This window comes from Juglans regia, chromosome 7 (genome assembly GCF_001411555.2).
Source record: "Juglans regia cultivar Chandler chromosome 7, Walnut 2.0, whole genome shotgun sequence".
NCBI lineage: Eukaryota > Viridiplantae > Streptophyta > Magnoliopsida > Fagales > Juglandaceae > Juglans > Juglans regia.
In genome coordinates, this window is record NC_049907.1 from 26,118,022 (window position 1) to 26,139,907 (window position 21,886).

At 33.7% G+C, this 21,886-nt stretch overlaps 1 protein-coding gene and 1 pseudogene across 4 annotated transcripts; both read left to right on the forward strand.

Annotated features, from left to right (window-relative positions):
- Nucleotides 1–21,886, forward strand: part of LOC108987330 — a 98,526-nt pseudogene that overhangs the window by 16,268 nt on the left and 60,372 nt on the right.
- Nucleotides 2,361–5,458, forward strand: LOC108987684 (dCTP pyrophosphatase 1-like). 4 transcript variants are annotated; one of them, XM_035691637.1, is made up of 4 exons: nucleotides 2,361–2,464; nucleotides 2,546–2,664; nucleotides 3,754–4,087; nucleotides 4,780–5,037. In XM_035691637.1, the coding sequence occupies exons 2-4, from the start codon at nucleotides 2,596–2,598 to the stop codon at nucleotides 4,854–4,856; spliced, it is 480 nt and encodes a 159-aa protein (XP_035547530.1). In that variant the 5' UTR covers nucleotides 2,361–2,464; nucleotides 2,546–2,595; the 3' UTR covers nucleotides 4,857–5,037. The 4 variants fall into 4 exon arrangements, with proteins under 4 accessions (XP_035547530.1, XP_035547529.1, XP_035547528.1 ...); XM_035691636.1 differs by adding an exon at nucleotides 5,053–5,388 and having other exon boundaries at nucleotides 2,410–2,664; nucleotides 4,780–4,825; XM_035691635.1 differs by having other exon boundaries at nucleotides 2,410–2,664.

The following is a 21,886-nucleotide window of genomic DNA, read 5'->3' on the forward strand; positions in this document are numbered from 1 at the left end:
TTTTTTTTTTTAGCTTTCTTTTTATCTTTAGCATGCCGTAAACCACATCCCCCCCCCCCCAACGAAACATGACATGATCAACCTCGTCTCTTTCTCCCTCCTACACACAACCACCGTCATACCACTATTGCACCATGATCAATTTTGTATCGAAAGTTTTAGGAAATAACATTACAAGGTAAATAAGTTGATCATAAATTAGGATTAATATATATTAGCTAGTTATATATATTATTAAAGCATGTCCTTTGGAAGTCAGTGTTTATGTATCATGCATGTTATGATATTTACAAGCATGTAATTCATTATGTTTCATTCCGTATATTATAGTTAGAGAAATTCTATTTGCAGTCCCCACTTGGAGACTGCATGTGCAGGCCCTTCATTAAATGAGAAAAAACATCATTTTAGGGAGGATAGTTTTGTAATTTTAAAAAAAATTAAAGATAAGATTACCTAGGCTTGTATTGCAGTCTCCAAATGAAGATTGTATCTAGCATTGCTCTAATAGTTATGTATGTATTATGCATCTCATACATCTCATGCATCTCACGTTCCATAAAACACATAAGTTTTCTTATAATCAAGTATAAGATAAGATCATAACAGTGAATAATATGACCATTTATATGTATGGTATCAATACGATTTATGGGTAGGCGTGCAAGCCATAGACGTAAGCATGTTTCATCATAGTATGGTAGAATACCATTAGCGACCCCCCTCTTGATGCCGTGAGATGTGGGGCTGATGCATAACCTAGTATATAGAGTTAAGTATGTGGGCCAGTAAGATAAGTATGATAAGTCAGATAATTTAAGACAAATCATGCATAACATAAGTATACATATGAATTATCACAATTTTAAGTTCTCAGAATTAAATATTTTATAAAAAATCTTATGTTAAGTATGCTTACGTTATGATGAATATTTCACTATTATTTACATGTTAATATACTAATATTTATAGAATTTTTATCTCATCTAATTACCTAAACCAACCAAACTTTACACGACTCGATTTAGTTTCATTCTAGAAATTGATTCAATTGGATTGAGATCACACTTTTTTATTTTTAAATAAGAGCGGAAATGTACCGAGTGTTGGCTCGTTGATCTATGAATTTATGGTCATTCATTTTAAACTATAGTATTAGCCATCTAAAACTTTCTTAAATTTTTAAATAAAATTAGTCTAAATTATGACTCAAAAGCAACTTGTAAACTTTCCATCGTCAAGGTCTTCCTATTAGAATATTTTTAATGGATGGACTACTGTTATCATTGTCGCGTAGGGCCATCTTTGCTGAAAATATATATCACTCCTATTCGTTGAAAAAAAGTTATTTTATCGGATGTTATACGTAGTTGTAAAATGTATAAGTGATGTATAGTTATTTATTAAAAAAGTAAGATTTATTATTAAAAGTTATTTTTTTATATAAATCTTATATTTATTTAATTTTCTTAAAAAGATTTTACGGTATTTACACACTCCACAACTGTAAATATAATTTTTTTTATCTCTTATCCACATATTACACATCACACTTTATTTTATTCTTTTATTTTATCTTTTATTCTTGTTAAACTAAAGAAATTCTTCTACTTATCATCCATACACTATATATTTATTAAAAAAAATAATAAAAAAAAATCATATATAATATGTGATTTAGAGATGACTAATAGAATTTTTTGAAAAAAATATTTTCATCCCATATTTTTTACATGGGAGAGACCTGGTTAAACTAAGCCAAGATAAATCCTTTTAAAAAAACAAAAAAACCAAGATAAATCTAAAAAGAAAATAAAGAAAAAATCTACTTGAAGCTTTATATTATACACATGTGATTTATATTTTTATTATTTTATCTTATTTTTAAAATATATATGTATTTAAATAAAAATAAATAATAGGTTGATTGGAGGGAGATAAACGTAAGATTTTCTTGTAATATCTTTTTTTTAAAAAAAAAAAACCTTCCCCTGAGAGACCAAAAAAGGAATTGGATTCGTAGACTACGAGTGATTCGGGTTTAAAAATAAGTTAAGATGATTTATAAATAATAGAATAAAAGTTGAATTATTTATTATATTTTATATAAAAATTTAGAAAATATGTTTTGAAATTTGAAGAAATTAAATTGTTTATTATATTTTGTGTAGAAATTTAAAAAAGTTGTAATGATAAGATGAAATGAGTTAAAATAGATTGAGATGAGTTACAAATACAATCGAGACCTAAATAACCGGTGGTTCCTCCAAATGGCAAGGACGCCACCGACACGCGCCCGTCGCCAAATCCAATGGACGGGCAGCATCCGGTAAACAAAAGCCCCAGTGAATGAGCTTTCTTATGTGTCTCCGGTAAAAGGCTTGGACCGGGTCCCCCCGCTTGTGTATTTACTATTTACAGCCTTCGGTTCTTGCGGAGAGAAGAGAAGCAAAGCATTTCATTTGTGAGTATTTACATTACATTATCCAGCGAACATTTTGTGAATAAGAGAAGCAAAGCAGAAGATCAGAGAATTCAATGACAGGTTTTGCAGAGAGATCAGAAGGTGTTACTCTCGAAGGGTTGAGGAAGAGAATGGCGGAGTTTGCAAAGGAAAGGGACTGGGATCAATTTCATAGCCCTAGAAATCTCCTTCTGGCTCTGGTAAAAATACTTCGTTTTTTTTTTTTTAATTATTTGGGTTCTCTTCCAAATAAACAATGGAATCTTAATCACCCATATTGATCATTTTTGTCTTCTACCCTTCATGCATTTTTGTATTTTGGGGATTCAACACCTTGTGATGTCAGTGATACGGAGAAAAAACGATTTTCTTTTTGAAAATATAAAGTAAAAAAGCAAGACTTTTTGATAGCAGATAAGAAGCCTGAGGGAAGAAATGAAAAGACACTAAGAAGGGAAAAATATCAGAAGTAAACTGAAAACCAATGGATGATCAACAGCTAGTATCATCCATCTCCTTCTTTCTTCCATTTAACTACTGTTCCCCATGCCTTGGCACTAATCCATAAACCCCTTAGGGTTTTGGGTGAACTTCAATATCAGTACGAGTTTTTAGACGACAGATCTATATATATTTTAAGGTTAACTTCCATGAGGGAAACACTGGCGCAGAGAAACTCTGACCCACTGAGGGTAATGTCTCCCTATATTCCACTTTGAGTTCGATTTTTCTGATGACATGCCCATTGTGAGGATTTGACATATAGAACCATTGGAGATTATGGCTTTTCCATTAACATAAGAAGGTCTCTCAAGCTGGGATCAGTCTTTTACTCTCTATGAGGTCTTAGCCACTTCTTTAGTTGTTATTTTCAAGACGCAATTCCAGATTTTGACCATGAACGATCTGTAAAAGTCCAGCTCGTCTTTGGAAATGTCCTAAGGCAACAAAAATCATGGAATAACAGCAACTCATCACCTTAACCCCACCACCACCACCAAAAATAAAATAAAAAAAAGAAAGAAAAGAAAAGCAGCTGCATGGGGCTTCCATGATATTTGATTATCTCACCTAATTTTGAATCGCTTTATAAAGTGCATTGGAGTCCATCAAAAGATTTTCAAAATGGTATACGGTGGGATGTGGGTTTGTTTACTAGTTGTCCAATGTAATAACAAGACCCGACTATGGCCTTAGGTAGAAAGACATAATAGTGGAGGTTTCATTTTCAACCTTTTGCTTTTTCGCTGTTATTTTTGGAGTATCTAGGTGTGTTGGGGTGGTTTCAGGTGGGAGAAGTGGGAGAGCTGTCCGAGATATTCCAGTGGAAGGGGGAGGTTCCAAGTGGACTGCCCGATTGGAAAGACGAAGAGAAGGAACACCTGGGTGAAGAGCTTTCGGACGTACTGCTTTACCTTGTTAGGCTCTCTGACATATGTGGCGTTGATCTTGGTAAAGCTGCTCTCCGTAAGCTGGAACTCAATGCCATTAAATACCCAGTCAAGCTCTGCAAGGGCTCCTCCAAAAAGCCCACGCAAATCAACGTGCCAGACAACAACGATGGTAGTTCTAATGGTGGCGTTACGGCCATCAGCAACAGTGACAGCAAAAGCCGCAGTGATGGTGTGTGATCTTCCTCTGATTTCATGTCCCCTTGACTCATCCTCTCTCTTTTTAGGTTCTTAAAGCCTTCTCTTTTTGTTATTTTATGCCCAAAAATCAATCCCAAGTAGGCTTTCAACTACAGTGTAATAGATGTTTCTTTATGCATTCTCTCTCTATCTCTTGGTGATTTGGTGTGGGAATGGGAGGTGGTGAAATTTACATTTCTCTATGCTTGTTAGTTATTTCAACTAGAGGTGGGTTTTGCTTGTTAAAACACTTGAGATTGGTTTTGCATGAGCACAATCTGGGGTGGCGTGCGCCGCTGTTGCACTGTACTATGGTGTTTTGTGATCAGAAATCTGGTTGCAGTGCCTTGCTTCTGTAGGGCTGAGGCGTATCCTTCTGCCCCGCGAGTGGTAATTTCAGTGGGATGTGTTATATATTTGTTTCTATATGTTTTTTCTATTGATAGATTAATTTAATATTTGTTTGCCTTTGGACCTTTTCTCGAGGATATTAGTCCTTTTCTTCAAAAGAAGGTTCTTTTGCTGTGTATTAATCACACAACATTTTCGTGCCTGGTCTAAAGAATACTCACCTTTGCCTTTTAATAGGGGAGATGGTTGGGATGGATGCCCGCCCATCTTCATCGTCTCATCTTCTTCATTATTAAATCATAAATATATGTAAGTTTTGCAAACTATGACCAGTTTCATGTGCTGGAATGGCTGTGGCCTCTGCCCTCTCAACAAACAGGTACATTGACTTCCTACTATTATGTCCTTGACAGGATCGAGGCTAGATTATAGCTCGGTCTGCTTCTAATTCATTCCTATCAAATATCCCAATAAAAATATCTATTATATAAGTTACGTTATGGAATAAAGATGGATGTATATTATTGCAAGGGATCCCAATTTTCGCAATTCTAGATAGTGATCCTACACCAATTCATTTGATTTCTAGAACATACTGTATCTCAGGTATTCTAGCTTAACTTGTCTTGAATGAGGATGTGGGTGCTATTGCAAGCCACAACAAGGCCAAGTGCTAAGCAGCTTTTACCAGAACAAACTTTGCCGGCTTCCTGCGTGGTAGAAGCATGTAGGCCATGTGATTCATGCAAGCAACTCATGGATGTAAACTGCAGTGCACCGCCACCATCCATTGCATCCAATTGTGGGACTATAGTTTGTACAAAACAGACTGTAAAAAAAATCATCATTTAAAACAGTGCCCCTTTGTCGGAAATGGGCAAGGACTAGTTTCTTAGTTCAAAATCCGTTTTATTTTTTATTTCACTACACTTGTTTTAATGAGATGTTAGTTAGAGAATCTCACCCCTCCTCATATATCTTGATAACATGATAAGGTGCTTGGATTGGATAAGATTGAATCTGGTCATCATTATTTTTCTCATTATCTTATCATCCGATATTAGATGATAGATTGATAAATAAAATATAATAAATAATTTTTAATTATTTAATATTACATCATAAAATAATGAGAATATAATAAAAATTAAAATGATTAGTATTATTACTCATTGGATAAAGAAAACTACTCATGAATATAAGTACAATGATAAGTCATTGGAAAAAAGTACCCAAAATAAGTACGAGGGCATTTTCCAAGTCTTATTGCAAACTAGTTATTCCAAGTATACTATTACGCAAAAGGTCATTCCCAAGTCCAAAGGACAGAAGCAAATAAAGCTGGATGCAAATAAATTTGTCATCTTGGTGTACAGCCCTTATATAATGCACTAGTACCTAGGGTGACATGAGTGCAAACCTCCAAAAGACGTGTACTTGTATATTGTTGTTGTTGATACGAAAATGAAAATGCTAGTCCAGCTAACTTCTTAAATTTACTGTATAATCTTATTGTTCATATATTTTAGTTTTTTTATTTAATTATTAAGAAAGTAACTAAAAAATAAAATTTTATATTTTTTTAAAGTTAAAAATATTAAAAAGTTCAAAAAATAAATTTTTTTTTTTTTTATAGAAAATGATAATATCATTAATCAATAGGAAAAACGATTATAGACAATTATCAAGCCATAAAACTTGAAAAATATAGTCTGGAATACAATCCTACCAAACATCATACTTTCAACCTTGAAAGCATTTCTAGCCAACTTATGAGCTACCTAATTTCCTTCTCTATTTACATGGGAAAACATACAAGCAGCAAAACATTTAGTAAGCTTCTTTATCTCATAATATAGCACACCTAGCAGGGAGTTAGTCATGCTATCATCATTGAGAGCTTCAATACACTCCACAAGAATATTTGAGACTCTCATAGTGGCACATTGTTGCAAACCTCTGAAAATGGCAAATAGCTCTAAACCCTCTGAACCCTTCATTGTAATTTCTGCTTTACTAAGTGCCATAAGGACTCTACCAGTAACATCCCTCAACACTACCCCAACACCTGCCTTATCCCATTCGGGAAAAACTGCAGCATCAACATTCAGTTTAAACAAATCAAATTGAGGGGTTGCCACTTATAGTGTCTTAGAATATGAACTCTGGTCTTCTGCCTGACTTGATCATGGATTCTCAGCAGAATAGAGGCATTCTCGGTAAACTATTTTAGGACTTGGCAGCTGTTGATCATGCACAAACTTGTTTATTCAATACCAGAAACCTCAAGCCAAAGCAAATAAAACAGACAATTTCTCATACATATTCCTTTCAGAGAGTTGCAAAGCCATTTCAAATAATGACAACTGTTTATCAAGTATTAACTCAGAAAGATAAAAACGCCACATACCTTGAACAACCCCACAATTGACCACTGCATGAGTGATATCTTCATTTGCTGTTAAACAGAATCTATAAGTACTATCTGCCAGGACATGTTTCTTCACCAAGTTTATAGTAGTAGGTAGTCCATCTTTGCATGCACGCCATGTAAGAATTTTAATCTTATTTGGCACTTTCATTTTCCTAAGAATTTTAATCTTATTTGGCACTTTCATTTTCTACAAATGTTTCTAGAATACTTATTGAGTCTGCATATTTGATGATTCAGCACACTGATGACCAAGTTGAGCATAGATGAATCTATAGCAACTTCATACACTGAGTAATTCATTACGTTCATGAGCCCAAACCCTTCTATCATCCACATTATCAGAACATAAAGGAACTATAGCGTTTCTTATTTATGCCTCAATTAGCTACCACCTTGTGTCAAATATCAATCCCAAGCTAAAATGAAACATGGGTAAATTTATACACACAAGATTGGTTCGGAAGTAGGATGTTGAAAATGGCTTTTCTTTACCTTAATGCACGGTCTGCAAATCCAACACAAATATGATACAAAATAATACAATTAAGATTGAGTTTAATTGAATTATGATAAATTTGACATGAACCCAAATTAAACCAATTATAACCTTTTCATTTTCGGATCTACTTGAATAATCTATAATTTGATCCGACTAACTAATTTACTTGACATACTATTATCATAATAAAACTTTCAATTTTGTTCATTTTTACAAGAGAAATGCTCTAATCATAAAGAGATTACAAAAAAGTAATTCCACAAACTTTGTAGCAGCACCGCTCTTTTTTTTTTTTTTACAATATTAAGTACAATATAAACCCTAAAAAAGTCTTAAATGGCCCGTATAGTTTTAATGATTGTTTCACCTTCATTAATAATAAAGCGGCGGAAATACCACCACATATATAATGATAATTAATTAATAAGCTCCAAAAAATTCACTAGGGTTGAGATTTTAAAATCTTAGATCAAAGTTGGCTAGGTTTGGATGTAAAAAGTATTTTATTTCATCTTATCTAATTATTATAAATTTTTTAAATTCATGCACAAAATACAATAAAAATTTCAATTTTTTCAAATTCTAAAATATTAATAATATTAAAAACTAATATTCTAATAATATTTTATTCAATTTTAAACTTTCATCTCAATTCAACTCATCTCATCTCACTATCCAAACCTAGTTTTTGACTTTATCTTGCAAGAAACGCTAACTTGAAGTTCTCCCAATCTTAAACCTCCGAAATTAAAATCCCCAGTCTGTGAATTTATCATGGACTATACTATAAGAGAATAGTTGAATCAATAATTTTGACCTTAAGGGGGGAAACAAGAGGTGTGTAAGTGGTAAGAGGGGAACAAGGATAAACCACTTGTTATTTGTTAACGATTGTGTTACTTTGGAAGAGTTAGAGAGGAAGAATGTAGGAAATTGTAAGAGATATTGTTAAGGTATGAAAAAGCCTCAAGCCAGTTCTTGAATAAGAAAAAAATTGCTATTTTCTTAAGTACTAACACCAAAGCTAAGACAAAATGAAGATTTTAAAGGAAGGGGGGACTGTAGTGAAAGGAAGTTATGAGAAATACTCGGGGCACCCTACCATGGTAGGAAAATCAAAATATAACATTTTTAGGTGTTGACTCACTCAAAAATGAGTAACACAAAGGCTGTCTCAAGTGTAGGAGGATGTCGCGTAATAATTAGGAATAAATTCCTAGATTGTCTCCTCAGGAAAAATTATTTAAAATCAAACTTGTGTAAAAGGTAAAAATATTCACAAAGAGAAAATAAAAGTGGTGATATGTGCAATGAGTGGTAGAGTGCAACGAAAATGAAAAGGGTAATAGTCATAGACTAGATTCATATTTTTAGATTTTTGAGTGTTGAAGTGAAACGTAAAAGACTAACAAATTAAAATTAACAATCAAGGAATCAACTAAGCTAAACAATCTCAATTAATCGGAAAATTAATTAATAAAATCGAAATTAATTAAATCCTAATTAAGCTTTAATCAATCTAACATGTAATAAAATTAAGAGATTAATAAAATTAAGCTAAGAATTAAACTATATTAGAAAGTAATTGAAAAAATACGAACTGAAAAATTGAAAAGCCCCAAAATCAAGATTCTAGGATTCACCCTTGTATTTAAATCATAAATTCTCAAAATCAATCCATAGCAATTGTAATCACAGTTAAACGAAATCTTAAAAGAGCAAGAAAAATAATTACATCAAACTTAAACATATTGAAAATAAAATATCCAAAATCAAATAATTCTAAATTAAAAATATAAAAAATATACTATAAATTCAAATTAAAATTAAATAGAGATTAGAGAAATAAAAAAGTAAGCTAAATGAATGGAGATAAAGATAGAAAGTAGTAGAGGAGATTAAGAAACTACAGTTTAGACCCCTCGAGGTTCTTCAAGCCGCCGCGTTACTCTGTACGTATTGCCTCCGTAAGAAAAAGTCCCAATAATAATTCGTGCCTTCACGCCAAAAGCCAAGTGAAAAAGAAAAAACCCTTTTTGCTAGGTCCACAAGCCAAAATTTGAATTTTCCGCTTGATCCCTCTTTTGCCCCTTTCCGCGTGCGTGTCTTTAGTTTTTTTTTTTTTTTTTTTTATTAAACTTTTCCGACCTGCCTTTTCTTCTTTTTGTGCCTTTTTGACATTTCTCTTTTGCATTTTTTGGGTTGAAAAGAAAAAAAAAATAGAAATAAAAAAAATAAAATAAAAAAGAAAGAATAGAATATAAAAAATGTGTTATACATGAGAAGAAATATTTTCTAATTAAATCACAAGTTATAAAATTAAGCATTAACTATGCTATAAATCAATTTAAATCACAACTCGAATTTATGCATCTTAATCATTTTTCCATCTAAAACCAATAATAATGTAATGAAATAATCAAATATATGGATTCTAAATGTATAAAATATGCAATAATTCAGCTCAATCAGGTTGTATAAAGGAAAGAGTGGCAAAAAATTAATAATTGGAAGAACTGTTTACCCTTGACAGCAGGAAATGAAATTAAGATTAACGCTGTCTTGCAAGCTATACCCTCATACACCATGAGTGTGTTCAAGTTGCCTAAGAAACTCTGCAAAGAACTGAATGTAATGTTTTCAAAGTTTTTGTGGGGAAACCAACTAAATGATAGTAGCATATAGTGGAGAAGTCGGGAGAAGATATGGCAACAAAAAGGAAAGAGAGGTCTGGGGTTTAGAGATTTGGAGAGTTTTTAACTCAACTTTGCTAGTTAAGCAGGGATGGAGAATAATTCAAAATCCTAATTCCATGACTGCAGTAATTTTCAGAGAGAAATACTTTAAAAATTCTTTACTGTTGAAGGCAAAACTAGGGAATGCACAATCCTTAATATGGAGAAGTGTGTGGGGATATATTGTGTTGTTAAAAGAGGGGCTTAGATGGAGGGTCGAAAATGATAATAAAATTCAGATTTGGGGGTTAGAAGTGGTTATCCTCTCCTTCTTCCTTTTTTGTGCAGTCCCCAATTCGATATTAAGTGGAGAAGCAAGAGTAAAGAAACTTATACATGAGGAAAATGAGTGGAATGAGGAACTCATAAGAAAAATATTCGAGGAGGAGGCAGACCTTATATGTAGCATCCCTCTAAGCAAATTGAACATAGAAGATTAATTGGTTTGGAATCCCTCCAAAAAGGGATTATTCATAGTTAAAAGTGCATATTTTCTAGAAGTAGTAAGGACGAAGGCCTTGCAAGGTGAATCATCAGGAGAGCTTGAGACAGATAGCAGGTGGAAGGATATTCGGGAGTTGGATGTACCTGGGAAAATGAAGATATTCATGTGAAAGCCAGGGAATGAAGAAGAAGAGACTGTGATGCATGTGTTGTGACACTGCCCTGTTTTAAATGATGTTTGGGCTATGGCTTTGAATCCCATTCAGAAATGGAGGATAGCTGACGAAGACCTACTAAAGTTATGGGAATAGTTGATAAATAAACTCAATAAGGTTGAAATGGAAGAAACAATAACAATTATGAGAAGTTCATGGATTAGAAGGAACATGTTCATTTTCGAAAAAGAAGTTTCTTAGTCCCAGCAGTGTGATCAGATCAACACAAGAAGGATTAAATGAATATCGTTAGCTCAACAAGCTTTAAAGAGGTTTGAGAGACCAAACAATGCAGAAAGGGGTGAGCAACATTGGAAAACACAATGACAGAACCTTGTAAAGGCAAATTGGGATGCAACACTTGATGTAAAGACAAGGAAGAGGAGGATAGGAATCATCATTAGAGATGAGAAGGGGGAGGTGATGGTAGCAGGTTCTGATCAAATAAGCAATGTTGAGAACCAGCCATAGCAAAAAGTCATGCAGTAAGGAAAAAAAATGGAATTTTGCAATGATATTAACTTTAGTAAAGTGATTTTAGAAAGGGATACACAGGTTATAGTTAATGAAGTCAATGATGTAAATGAAGACCTTTCTTATTATGGAAGCATCATCAAAGACATGAAGAAATTCTTACACGTTTGGTCTGAGTGGAAGGTGCAATTTGTACCTACAAGTAGAAACACAATAGCACATACCTTAGCAAAAACAGCTATACACTTAGATGTTGAGAAAAAGTGGATAGAAGAGGCTCTTGACTTTATATTGAGTTGTTCAGAGAAAGACAAAAAAGGCCCCGTTTGGATTCAAAAAGTATTTTATCTCATCTCATCATTACAACTTTTCAAAACTTTCACACAAAATATAATAAACAATTCAGCTTTTTCAATTCTCAATTCAACTTTTTTTAAATCTCAAAACAGTAATAATATTAAAAAATAATATTGTAATAATATTTTTTTTAACTTTCATATTTAATTTAAATCCATCTCATTTCATCTCTGAATCCAAAATAGCTCAAAGTTTGTAATGAGTGAATACTGAATATGAATGAAATTAACATAATAAAAAGAGAAGACTGACCTAAAATCAACTTGATGAACTAAATGTGAACGGTTGGGTGGCAGGGCACGACCACCCCGCTTTCTCTACTCATTATTCTTTTTTCTCTTCCTAGTTGTATTGTTCACCTGCGTTCTAGGGGTGCAGGAAGCACCTTCAAGACGTGATCTCAAATAATACAAATCTTGACACACTTAGTCTGTTTGAAAATGCAATTATTCTCAAGTATTTTTAGATATTTCTTTCTCAAACAATATTAAAATACAAAACACCTTTCAATTTCAAGTTTTCAAGTTTTTTATATAATTATTATCTAATCATTACAACTTTGTCAAATTACTAAACAAAACACAAAAAACAATACAACTTTTTCAAATTTCAAAATAAAATAATATCCAAACAATTATATTCAAACAATTTTTTTAACTCTATAATATTTTTATTCAATTATTTTTCTCTCATTTCTCAAAACTAATAAAACATCTTAACTTAAATCATATTATTCACAGAAATATTGAGATATTCTAAATATCCAAACGTGGCCTTAGTGTCAATTTGCTTTTGAGTTTAGAAATTAAAAAAAAAAAACTTTTACCGGTTTAAAAGTTCTCTTTGATAATATGTTTTGTAAGATTTAGAAAGAGTTCTCATTTAAAAACATTGAAAAAATTTAAAGTAACAAATTCAACTTATGTTAAAAAGTTATGCCAAAAACTACTAACAATTTTAAAAACGTTTTAAACACATATTTGCCGAATAATAAATAGCTTTGAAAACCGATACAATGACGAGTGTTTAAACAATGCTTATGAATGGTGATTTCATTGTTCACATGAGGCACTGCCCATTTGATTAGCATTTGTAAACAGTTAACATTTTAAGATTAATAACTTTATTATCTATGGTAATCTCAAACTCACTAATTATTTTTCGAGTTAAGTAAAATTAGGTTAACGATACACTTAATAAATTTTTTATAATTATTTTACAATTCATTTTAAATTAATCAATGTAATTATGTCATATCATTAAAATAGTTGTAGATTAATTATAAATTTATCATTTTTTCTTAGAATTAATCCATTGATACTACATGAATCATCAATTATCATTTATCATGACCATGGTCTGTAGGCCTAAACCATATCCATTTTTCTTCCTATTTTCTTTTCTATCTTTGTTTTTTTAATTTTTTTTTTAATTATCTTCCACCAGTCCAGCCGAGCAATCCAAATTTTGATGGACTTTTCAAAGTTTCCAACACCATTCGAGTACTGGAATGGAAATTTGGAAACGCCCTAACGTAAAAAGCAGGGTGCCCGATCCATACCCTAACGTAAATGACAAGGGAAAACAGCACCCAACCAGCCACAGCCAATGCTTGGTCTCGGGACTCATGATGGTCCAATCATTTTCTGGAATGACTTATAATTAGGGTTGGAAAAATACAAATAAAAATGTCTGTTTTAGTTTAAAATAGTATATATGTACTTCTATTTTTATTTACAATTTTATTTAAGAGATTTATTTTGTTAGTTTTTCTTTTAAATTAAAATTATTTTAAATTTTAAATTTTATAATTTTTTCTTAAAAATATTAACAGATTTGGATTGAAAGATTTTCATTACTATTCATAAATTTGAATTCAGAAATCTCATTTATTTTTATAAAACATCTCAGATCATCATCTCATACAAACCAGATATAACTATTTTACTTTAGTTTATTTTAGTCTAGTCGATAACCATGCGTCGGGGTCGGGCTTCTCGTAAACGTAGGTGTGGGGGGGTGGGGGTCGACAAAAACATTGTACTTTCTGGGACCTGTGGTGGAGAATCAAGTCAATCAACGCACATGAAAATCCAGCTGCAGCACCATTCGCCGGGTTAAAATCAGCGGCTTTAATTTGGAACCCCTTGTATTCATTACCCCAGTAAACAATCCTTCAAACAGGTAACAAGACAAACAGTGGGCTCCCCCCACCCTTTCTTTATTTCTTTCTTTTATATATATATAGATATGGGTTCTTGCACTTTTGCCAAGCCTAAAAGCTAAAACCAAAGCAATCAGTCTCTTTCCCACTCCTTCAACTGGTAGATAAACCTCGACTCTCAACTTTCCATGGCTTCTCTCTTGCTACTTCTGTCCCAACTTGTTCGTCCTAAAACCACATGTCTGTCCTCTTCCTCTTCAGGGTCTAAGAATGTTGCTGCTACAATCTGTTTCACCTCCCAACAGCCACACAGATATGAGGTAACCAAGGATAACGAGGTCTCGGAAGATATGGAGAATCTGCAGGAGTGTAGAGTTTGTGTCGAATCAGTCTGGCCTTAAATCTGCAAATCAAAACTGTGTTGTATCAGAAATTATTATAAGCATTGATGTAACTGAATCAAGTAAATTAAAGTTTTGGTGCACATGATGAAGGGTCGAATTCTCTCTCTCTTTGTTTTCTTTCTTTATTCCAGCAGGAAATTAACAACAAATAATCAATTTCTTGCCCATGATGATCTTATTCCAACTTGTTAATTGGGTCAAGCGATTGGATTTCCAATTGGGCTTAGGTTCGTGAAATATTGTCAAGTGCTATCTGAAAGATCAAGTGCATTTCAAGTTTCAACGTTGGCACCTGGTTTTGAAAAATGGTTTTCAAAACCAGCTCTCTCTCTCTCTCTCTCTCTCTTAACCAACTTACAAAATACAATATTAAGGCTGTGTTTGACGTCAATTCATTATTATTTAATATTTTATTATTATTTTTCATCATTTTTCATTATTATTCAAAGATCATCTACTAAACATAGCAAGTCCTCTGTCAACCCAGAAATGAACAATACAAGACATCATAATTAGTTTCAACATCTATTAAAAGTCTATTAAAAATAACTTCTAGAGAACTATTCCACAGTTGAAGAGTATCCTCAATGTTACGGACATGTCTACACTTTGTGAAATTTCAAAATTTGAAAAAAAGATTGATAAGACAATTTATTTTCAAAGGCCCATGTGATGATAAAGAGGCAATCACATTTTTAATGGCTTCAACAACATTCGATGAGTCACTTTCTATAATTAAACTGCAAAACCTAACTTCATTTGCAAGACCTCTCAATGCTGTCAAAGTTTCAATTTCATCCACTGGAAAGACCACCCCGCATCATCTCTAAGTATAATACGGCCTACTGCAGCTGTAACTTCATCCTTAAACAAAATCCCATCAAAATTCATCTTAACCTGAGGAGGAGGTTGCCACTTTAGCACTTGTCCTTTTTCATAAACTGTGTAGTTGCTTTACTGTAATGTGCGGGCAGATTTCCATGTTCGACCATTAAAGAGGCGTGAAGGGAGCTCATCAAGGGAGGCGAGAGACATGAAAGGATATCTTGAAGAGGCCCCAGTGGTATTCCGTTTCCATTGTTTATACCCAAAATCATTTCTTGAGTTTTCCTAACGGAAAATGCTTATTCCACATATGGTGGGCCACCGATTGATTTTTTTTTTTAGTAGTTATAGTAAGTATTTTTTAATAAATTTGTGATTTTTATTTTTATTTTTTGAAAATGTTTAATGAGTTTTAAAAAGTAAACTAATATGTACTGAAAATTAATTTATATCTTGTAACCATATTAAACATGATTAGTATATATCTTGTAACCATAATTTATATCCCTTATACATATATATTCACTCCTACATAAGTATTAATAACTAATTATATATTGCACAGATCTTGTGCTGGCAGAAGCAAGAGGTTTACTCACTGCTGTGTTATTTTGTCAAGAGTTAGGACTTGACTCTGTCATCTTTGAAGGAGATTCTTGTCAAGTTGTTAATACAGTTCAGGGGTGCAATTCTTCTACTAGAAATTTGCAGTGTATTATCTCAGATATCCTAAAGCTTCTAAATACTGCTCATTGAAAAATTTAGTATGTGAAGAGGGACTTGAATGGTGTTGCTCATCGACTTGTTCAAGTTGCAGTGACTTTAGAACATGAGTTAATAGATATTGATTGTACCACTGGTCGTATCGAATCTCTTGTATTGGTTGAATGCCATATTTTAGTTCAATAATATTGACTACTATGTTAAAAAAAAAAAAAAAACTAATTATATATATATATATATCATAACTTATTAGCCTTTCAACATACATCCGAACAGTCAATTAATACAACTACAATCCAATAAAAAATAAACTAATACGTACTGGAAAAAAAAAAAATACAAAAAAAAAAAACAAAAACAAAATTACGTTGCCATAAATAATATGGTAAGGAGCTTTGCTATTCATTATTCTTACACGCCACACTTATTTTTATTTTTTTTAAACATTTGGTTGTATTCTTCATAAACTAGTTGATTTCATTTACTTATCATCCATATATAACATATTTGAAAAGAGAAAAAATAAAAAAAATAAAAAATTTATGTATGATGTTTGGTGTGAGGATGATAAGTATAATTTTTCTTTGGTAAATTAGAACTCCTCACAAATTAAGCGTAAATTCATCATCATTATTTGCACGGTTTTAGAAATTTATGATCTTTCAATTAAAGAAATTTAATCATGTGTATGATTTTTATTTTTATTTTTATTTTTTGATAATCAAAGATTTTATTGAATCAAATAAAACAATTATCCTAACACCATATAGTTGCTATCAAGCCAAATAGCTTGTGATACAAAAGAAGGACACTCCTCCCACCATAACTCAATATCTTCTACCCCCATGCATGTCTTGCTAAACTATGTGTAACTGAGTTTCCCAATCTATTAACAAAAGAAAGCTGATTATCTCTAAATCCACCCATCAACCTTTTTATATCTCTGAGTAAGTAGTCAAAAGCTGTTAGAAAAGGAGTGGTGGCATCCTGTAAAGCATTAACCAGAACCAAGTAGTCAGATTCAAGTATCAAATTCGGTACCCCCCATTGTACACACAATTGCAAACCTCTCAACAAAGCCGTTGCTTCAATAAATTTTGAAGAGGTCATGTAACACCCTGTTCCCGAAAAGACATTTTAGAATTTTCGAGGAGTCAGTGTGCTACTACTAAACTTAAATATAAAAAGATTTTCCTTTTTAACAACGCGCCAGATACGAAAGAATTCCATAAAATAACAAATTTCAATAAATACTGAAAATTCAAAATAAAGTCTGCGGAAGTATTTATTAAAAAAAAATACAGGAGTCTTATGTGCTTATCAAAATAATTTATTTAAACCATATAAATAATCATAGCAAAATCTGTCTAGGCCTCAGCCTTGCCTCCCGGAGTCAAGTCCTGTCCTGCAGTCTCATCTTCATAAATGTCATCACCTGGGGGGGTTTAAAAACATGAAAACAAACTAAAATGAGTCGAATACTCAATAAGCAACACATCATACAGTAAACATAATAAACATAATGTGTCTTGGAAAGCGTGCATATTCAAAAATACATGCATAAATAACATGAGCATGAACATTAACTTATCTTTCACTTATCATAGGCCGTTACCCACTGTTGACCCCCGTGAGTTAGGGTTAGCGAATCTAAAAAAAAAGATTCCGATTCCGCCCGTGGCCGCGGGTTGTGGAATCCATACATAAGGAAGACAATACTGGGTGCACTACCAGCATGTACGACCTGGCAATGCAATATGCCCATAACATAGGTACCGTTTTCATATCATAACATAGGCCATTACATATTTTATCAAATCATACTTGCATACTTGTCATTTCATAGATTTCAAAAGAAATCACATACATATCATATCATATCATAGATTTCAAAGGAAATCACATACATACTTGTCATATCGTATCATAGATTTTAAACGAAATCGCATTCATTCATAAATGTCGTGATACGTGTTTCATCGCATAAAATCATGATTTTTTTATAAATAATTTTATGAATAATCTTTCACATAAAATCATGCATTTTATAAATAATTTTATGAATAATCTTCACATAAAATCATGCATTTCATAAATAATTTCATGAATAATCTTTCACATAAAATCATGACTTTTTCATAATTTTATCATGTTTTGGATACGTAAAAAGGGATTTCCAATAAAGGGCATACATGCATAATATCTTTTATAAAAAGACAAACAGCTCACTGTACATACGCGTAAGGATATGATCATGCTACTTACCTTGCAATGCTAATCCACTATTTTCGGCACGAAATCGGTCGCCTATAAAAAAATAAACACGTATTTTGCATAAATTTCTAATTAAACAAGTGATTCTATTTAAAAAACTAACTACTAAAATAGTCTATAATTTCTAAACCTAAACACTTCCCGACACTAAAATAGCCTTACCCGTTAGTCTTAAATAAGCAAGGATATTTTTGGAAAATAACATACTGTACATGGGCATTTTGGGAAAATAAAATAGAGGGGCATTTTTGTAATATAACTAACCTAAAGAAAAAGAAAGATTTACGGGTTGCATGATCCGGTTTGGTTTACGTGTGAAAGGGATGCATGCATTCGGGTTGAGGGGTGTGATGCTCACCGAGAGAGGAAGAAGGCAGTCGCGACGGTGGTTCTGGTGGCTGGGCACGGCGTCAACTCCGACGAGTGGTGGCTAAGCAACTGAGAGTGAGAGAGAGTTATGAGAGAGGGAGAGTTTACGGGATGATAGAGAGGGAGAACACGGCTTGAACTTACAGAACAAGGGTGGCGGTTTGCTGTGGCGTCACAGGGCAGTGGAGGATAGATCTCCGGCGTCGTCTGCTGCTGCCAATGGTGGCGTCGCGGCCCAAAAGTGGCAAAACGTGGTTCTTGGTTTGAGTGGGGGTGCTCTATTTCGAGGGCCTAAAACAGGAGAGGATGGCAGTGGGTTTATGGCTTTTTTTTCGAGGGCGGGCCGTGCGGTGGTTCGGCTATCTAGGCAACGAGGTGGCCAGAGGGAGGAGCTGCGATGTGGTTTGCTTGGCTTCGGCAAGGTGGTGCTGCGGTTTCCCGGTGGCGTGCAGTGGTTGTGTGTGTGGAGGAAAAGTGAACCAACACGGCGGTGGGATTTACGGTGGAGGGAGAGGTGGTCTGCTGGACGAGCTTGAGGGAGGTGGTGGAGCTTGTCTTCTCGGACGTGTGCTGCGGTTTGAGGGGAGGAGGTTTGTGGCAAGTGCTCTGTGTGTGTGAGTGTAAAAAGACGTGGGCGGCAGTGGCTATTCCCTTCAAGCAGAGGAGAGCTTAACTATTTATAACCTAGCCAGTTGAGAGTCAAAAAGGAAAACCCTAGGACGAGAAACCTGAATGCGGAGGAAACGGATGAAGCCGTGCATGCGTTGAATTGATACGCGATGGGAAGACTCACGATGGGGCATTGCGGCTTGCATTCTTTGGTGAGTGAAACGTATGTATAATTGTTTGAGAACCTAAAGAAAACCCTAGATAAAAATAAAGGAATAGACGTGCATGTGTATGTGCATGTGAGTAGATTGTTTGAAATTCAAAATAGAAGAAAAAAATCCGGCAAGAGGACTTGTATCATGAAGAGGATTCAAGGGCTGGACAGAAAATAATAATAGTAAAAATAATAATAATAATAATAATAATAATAATAATAATAATAATAATAATAATAAAGCCTTAATAAAATTATTCAAATTTTATCCCTAAAAAATATAGGGTCGGGTCGTTACAGGTCACCTCCCTTTCTACTTTACTGCAGGCTATAATCGCACAACCATTTTCATCTCTAAGGATTACACCAATCCTCGCTTTCTATTGATCAAAGAAAGTAGCTCCATCAACATTCATCTTCAAAAACCCCACTGGAGGAGGAACCCAACAAACCACTCTTTTAACAGCCGTACAACCCACATCAAAAGCTTGCACCTGCTTAAACTCATAATGCACAACCAAAGAGTAACAAACAATATCTTTAACATCCAAAAATTTATGCTCAAACAGAAACTGATTTCGTCTATACCATAAACCCCAAGCAATGCAAAAAAACTTTGAGAGGTCATCTATTGAGCCTTTCTCCTTGATTAATTCAGCCACTTCCCAAAATGATAAACTAGATTGAATGTCATGCAAAAAAGGCAAATATTGATCTCAAACATTAAACACACCCGAGCAATAAAACAGCACATGTGCAACATCTTCACTAGCTTGATTACACAAAGCATAATTATCATTCACCGTCATTTTCTTTCTTCTCAAATTAAAAGCAATAGGGAGATTTTCCAGACATGCTTTTCATCCAAAAATCTTAATCTTTTTTGGAATTTTTAGATGCCAAAAACACTTCCAAAAAGAATTAATAGATTTCTCTCTAGAGCTTCCCCCCTGTCCATCTAGATGCAAAAAAAGTTTATAGGCACTTTTGACAGAGTAGTGACCTCTCTTTTCCTTGAAACCAAAACAAAGTATCTTCCACATTTAAAGACACATTTATTTTAAAAATCTGTGCCACAATTCTTGGATTAAAGAGAGCTCTCAATACCTCCACATTCCACCAACCCGATTCCTCATCCAATAAATCACTAACCTTCAGATTTTCATCCACACCTGGCCCAGCAGCTGGAAGATCCTGAACAACAACATCAGGGATCCAAGGATCATGAAACACCCTCACCCTTCTACCATTACCCGCCCTCCAACAACACCCATTCTTGAAATAAACAAAGGCTTTAACAAAACCTTGCGAAACAAACGAAGAATTTACACCCATTGTAGCTTCCAACAAAAAGGTGTGTGAGGAAAATATTTAGCTTTAAACATTCTAAACAAAAGAGACCCCTCATTATGCATAAGTCTCCAAATCTGTTTAGCAATGAGAGCCAAATTAAAAATCCTAAGATTTTTGAATCCCATACCCCCTCTGAACTTTGAATCACACAACCTTTTCTAGCTAACCCAATGAATCTTCTTCCCTTGACCCTTGCAACCCTATAAAAAATTAGCCATTAACATTTCTAATTCATGGCATAAAGATGTAGGGAATAAAAAATAGCTCATGACATACGTGGGAATGGACATTGCAACAGCTTTAAGGAGGACTTCCCTACCTCCTTGAGATAACAAATTACCCTTCCATAATTGCAATTTTTGCCACAACCTTTGTTTAATACTATGAAAAGCTCACTGTTTTGATCTCCCCACCATAGGCGGCAAACTCAAATATTTTTCATACTGTTGAGTGTGGCTTCCCCCCAAGGTTTCATGATTTCAAATTTTCCAGCTTCACTAACATTTTTACTAAAAACCATAGAAGTTTTTTCCTTGTTTATGCACTGCCCGAAGCTTTTTCATACTTATTAAGAAGAGAATGAATCTTTTCAGTCGTACTCTTATTAGCTTTACAAAAAATCACACTGTCATCCGCAAAACAACAAATGGTTTACTCCAGGAGCTCCCCGACATACTCTAATACCTTCCACCCCATCTCGACAATCATTTCTTTTCAATAAATTGACAAGTCCCTCCGTACATAACATAAAAATATAAGGAGACAAAGAATCTCCTTGCCTTAACTCTCTACCTGGAAAAAAGGTACTTGTAGGGCCACCATTGACTAGAACTAAAAATGAAACAGTTCGTACACACTTCATTATTAAGCTGATAAAGCCATAATCAAAACCCAAAACACCCATCATACTTTCCAAAAATCCCCAATCCACTTTATCATTCGCCTTGCTCATATCGAATTTAAGGGACATAAAACCCTTTTTACCACTCCTGTTATGACGTAGATAATGTAATAATTCATAGGCAATCAAAATATTATCAGTAATCTGTCTCCCAGGCACAAAAGCACACAGAGATTCAGAAATCACATCAAGGTAAGACTTGTTTTAGCCTATCAGCAATGACTTTTGAAATAATCTTATAAAGCACATTACAAAGACTAATAGGTCTAAAGTCTGTCACTTTAATCCGAATAGACTTCTTAGGGATTAAAGTAATAAGAGTGTGATTTAAATCCCTAGGAAACTCCTCACCACTTAAAATAGATAAAACAACATCACTGACAGATTTACCTAGCACTCTCCAATGCTTTTGATAAAAGACTGGAGACATCCCATCTAGACCAGGG

Excerpts from the sequence above, each read along its gene's own strand:
- LOC108987684 (XM_035691635.1), top strand. The coding sequence starts at position 2,539 with ATGACAGGTTTTGCAGAGAGATCAGAAGGTGTTACTCTCGAAGGGTTG. Across the intron at positions 2,665-3,753 it reads GAAATCTCCTTCTGGCTCTG|GTGGGAGAAGTGGGAGAGCT; the intron begins GTAAAAATACTT and ends GGGTGGTTTCAG. Across the intron at positions 4,088-4,779 it reads CAGCAAAAGCCGCAGTGATG|TTTCATGTGCTGGAATGGCT; the intron begins GTGTGTGATCTT and ends AACTATGACCAG.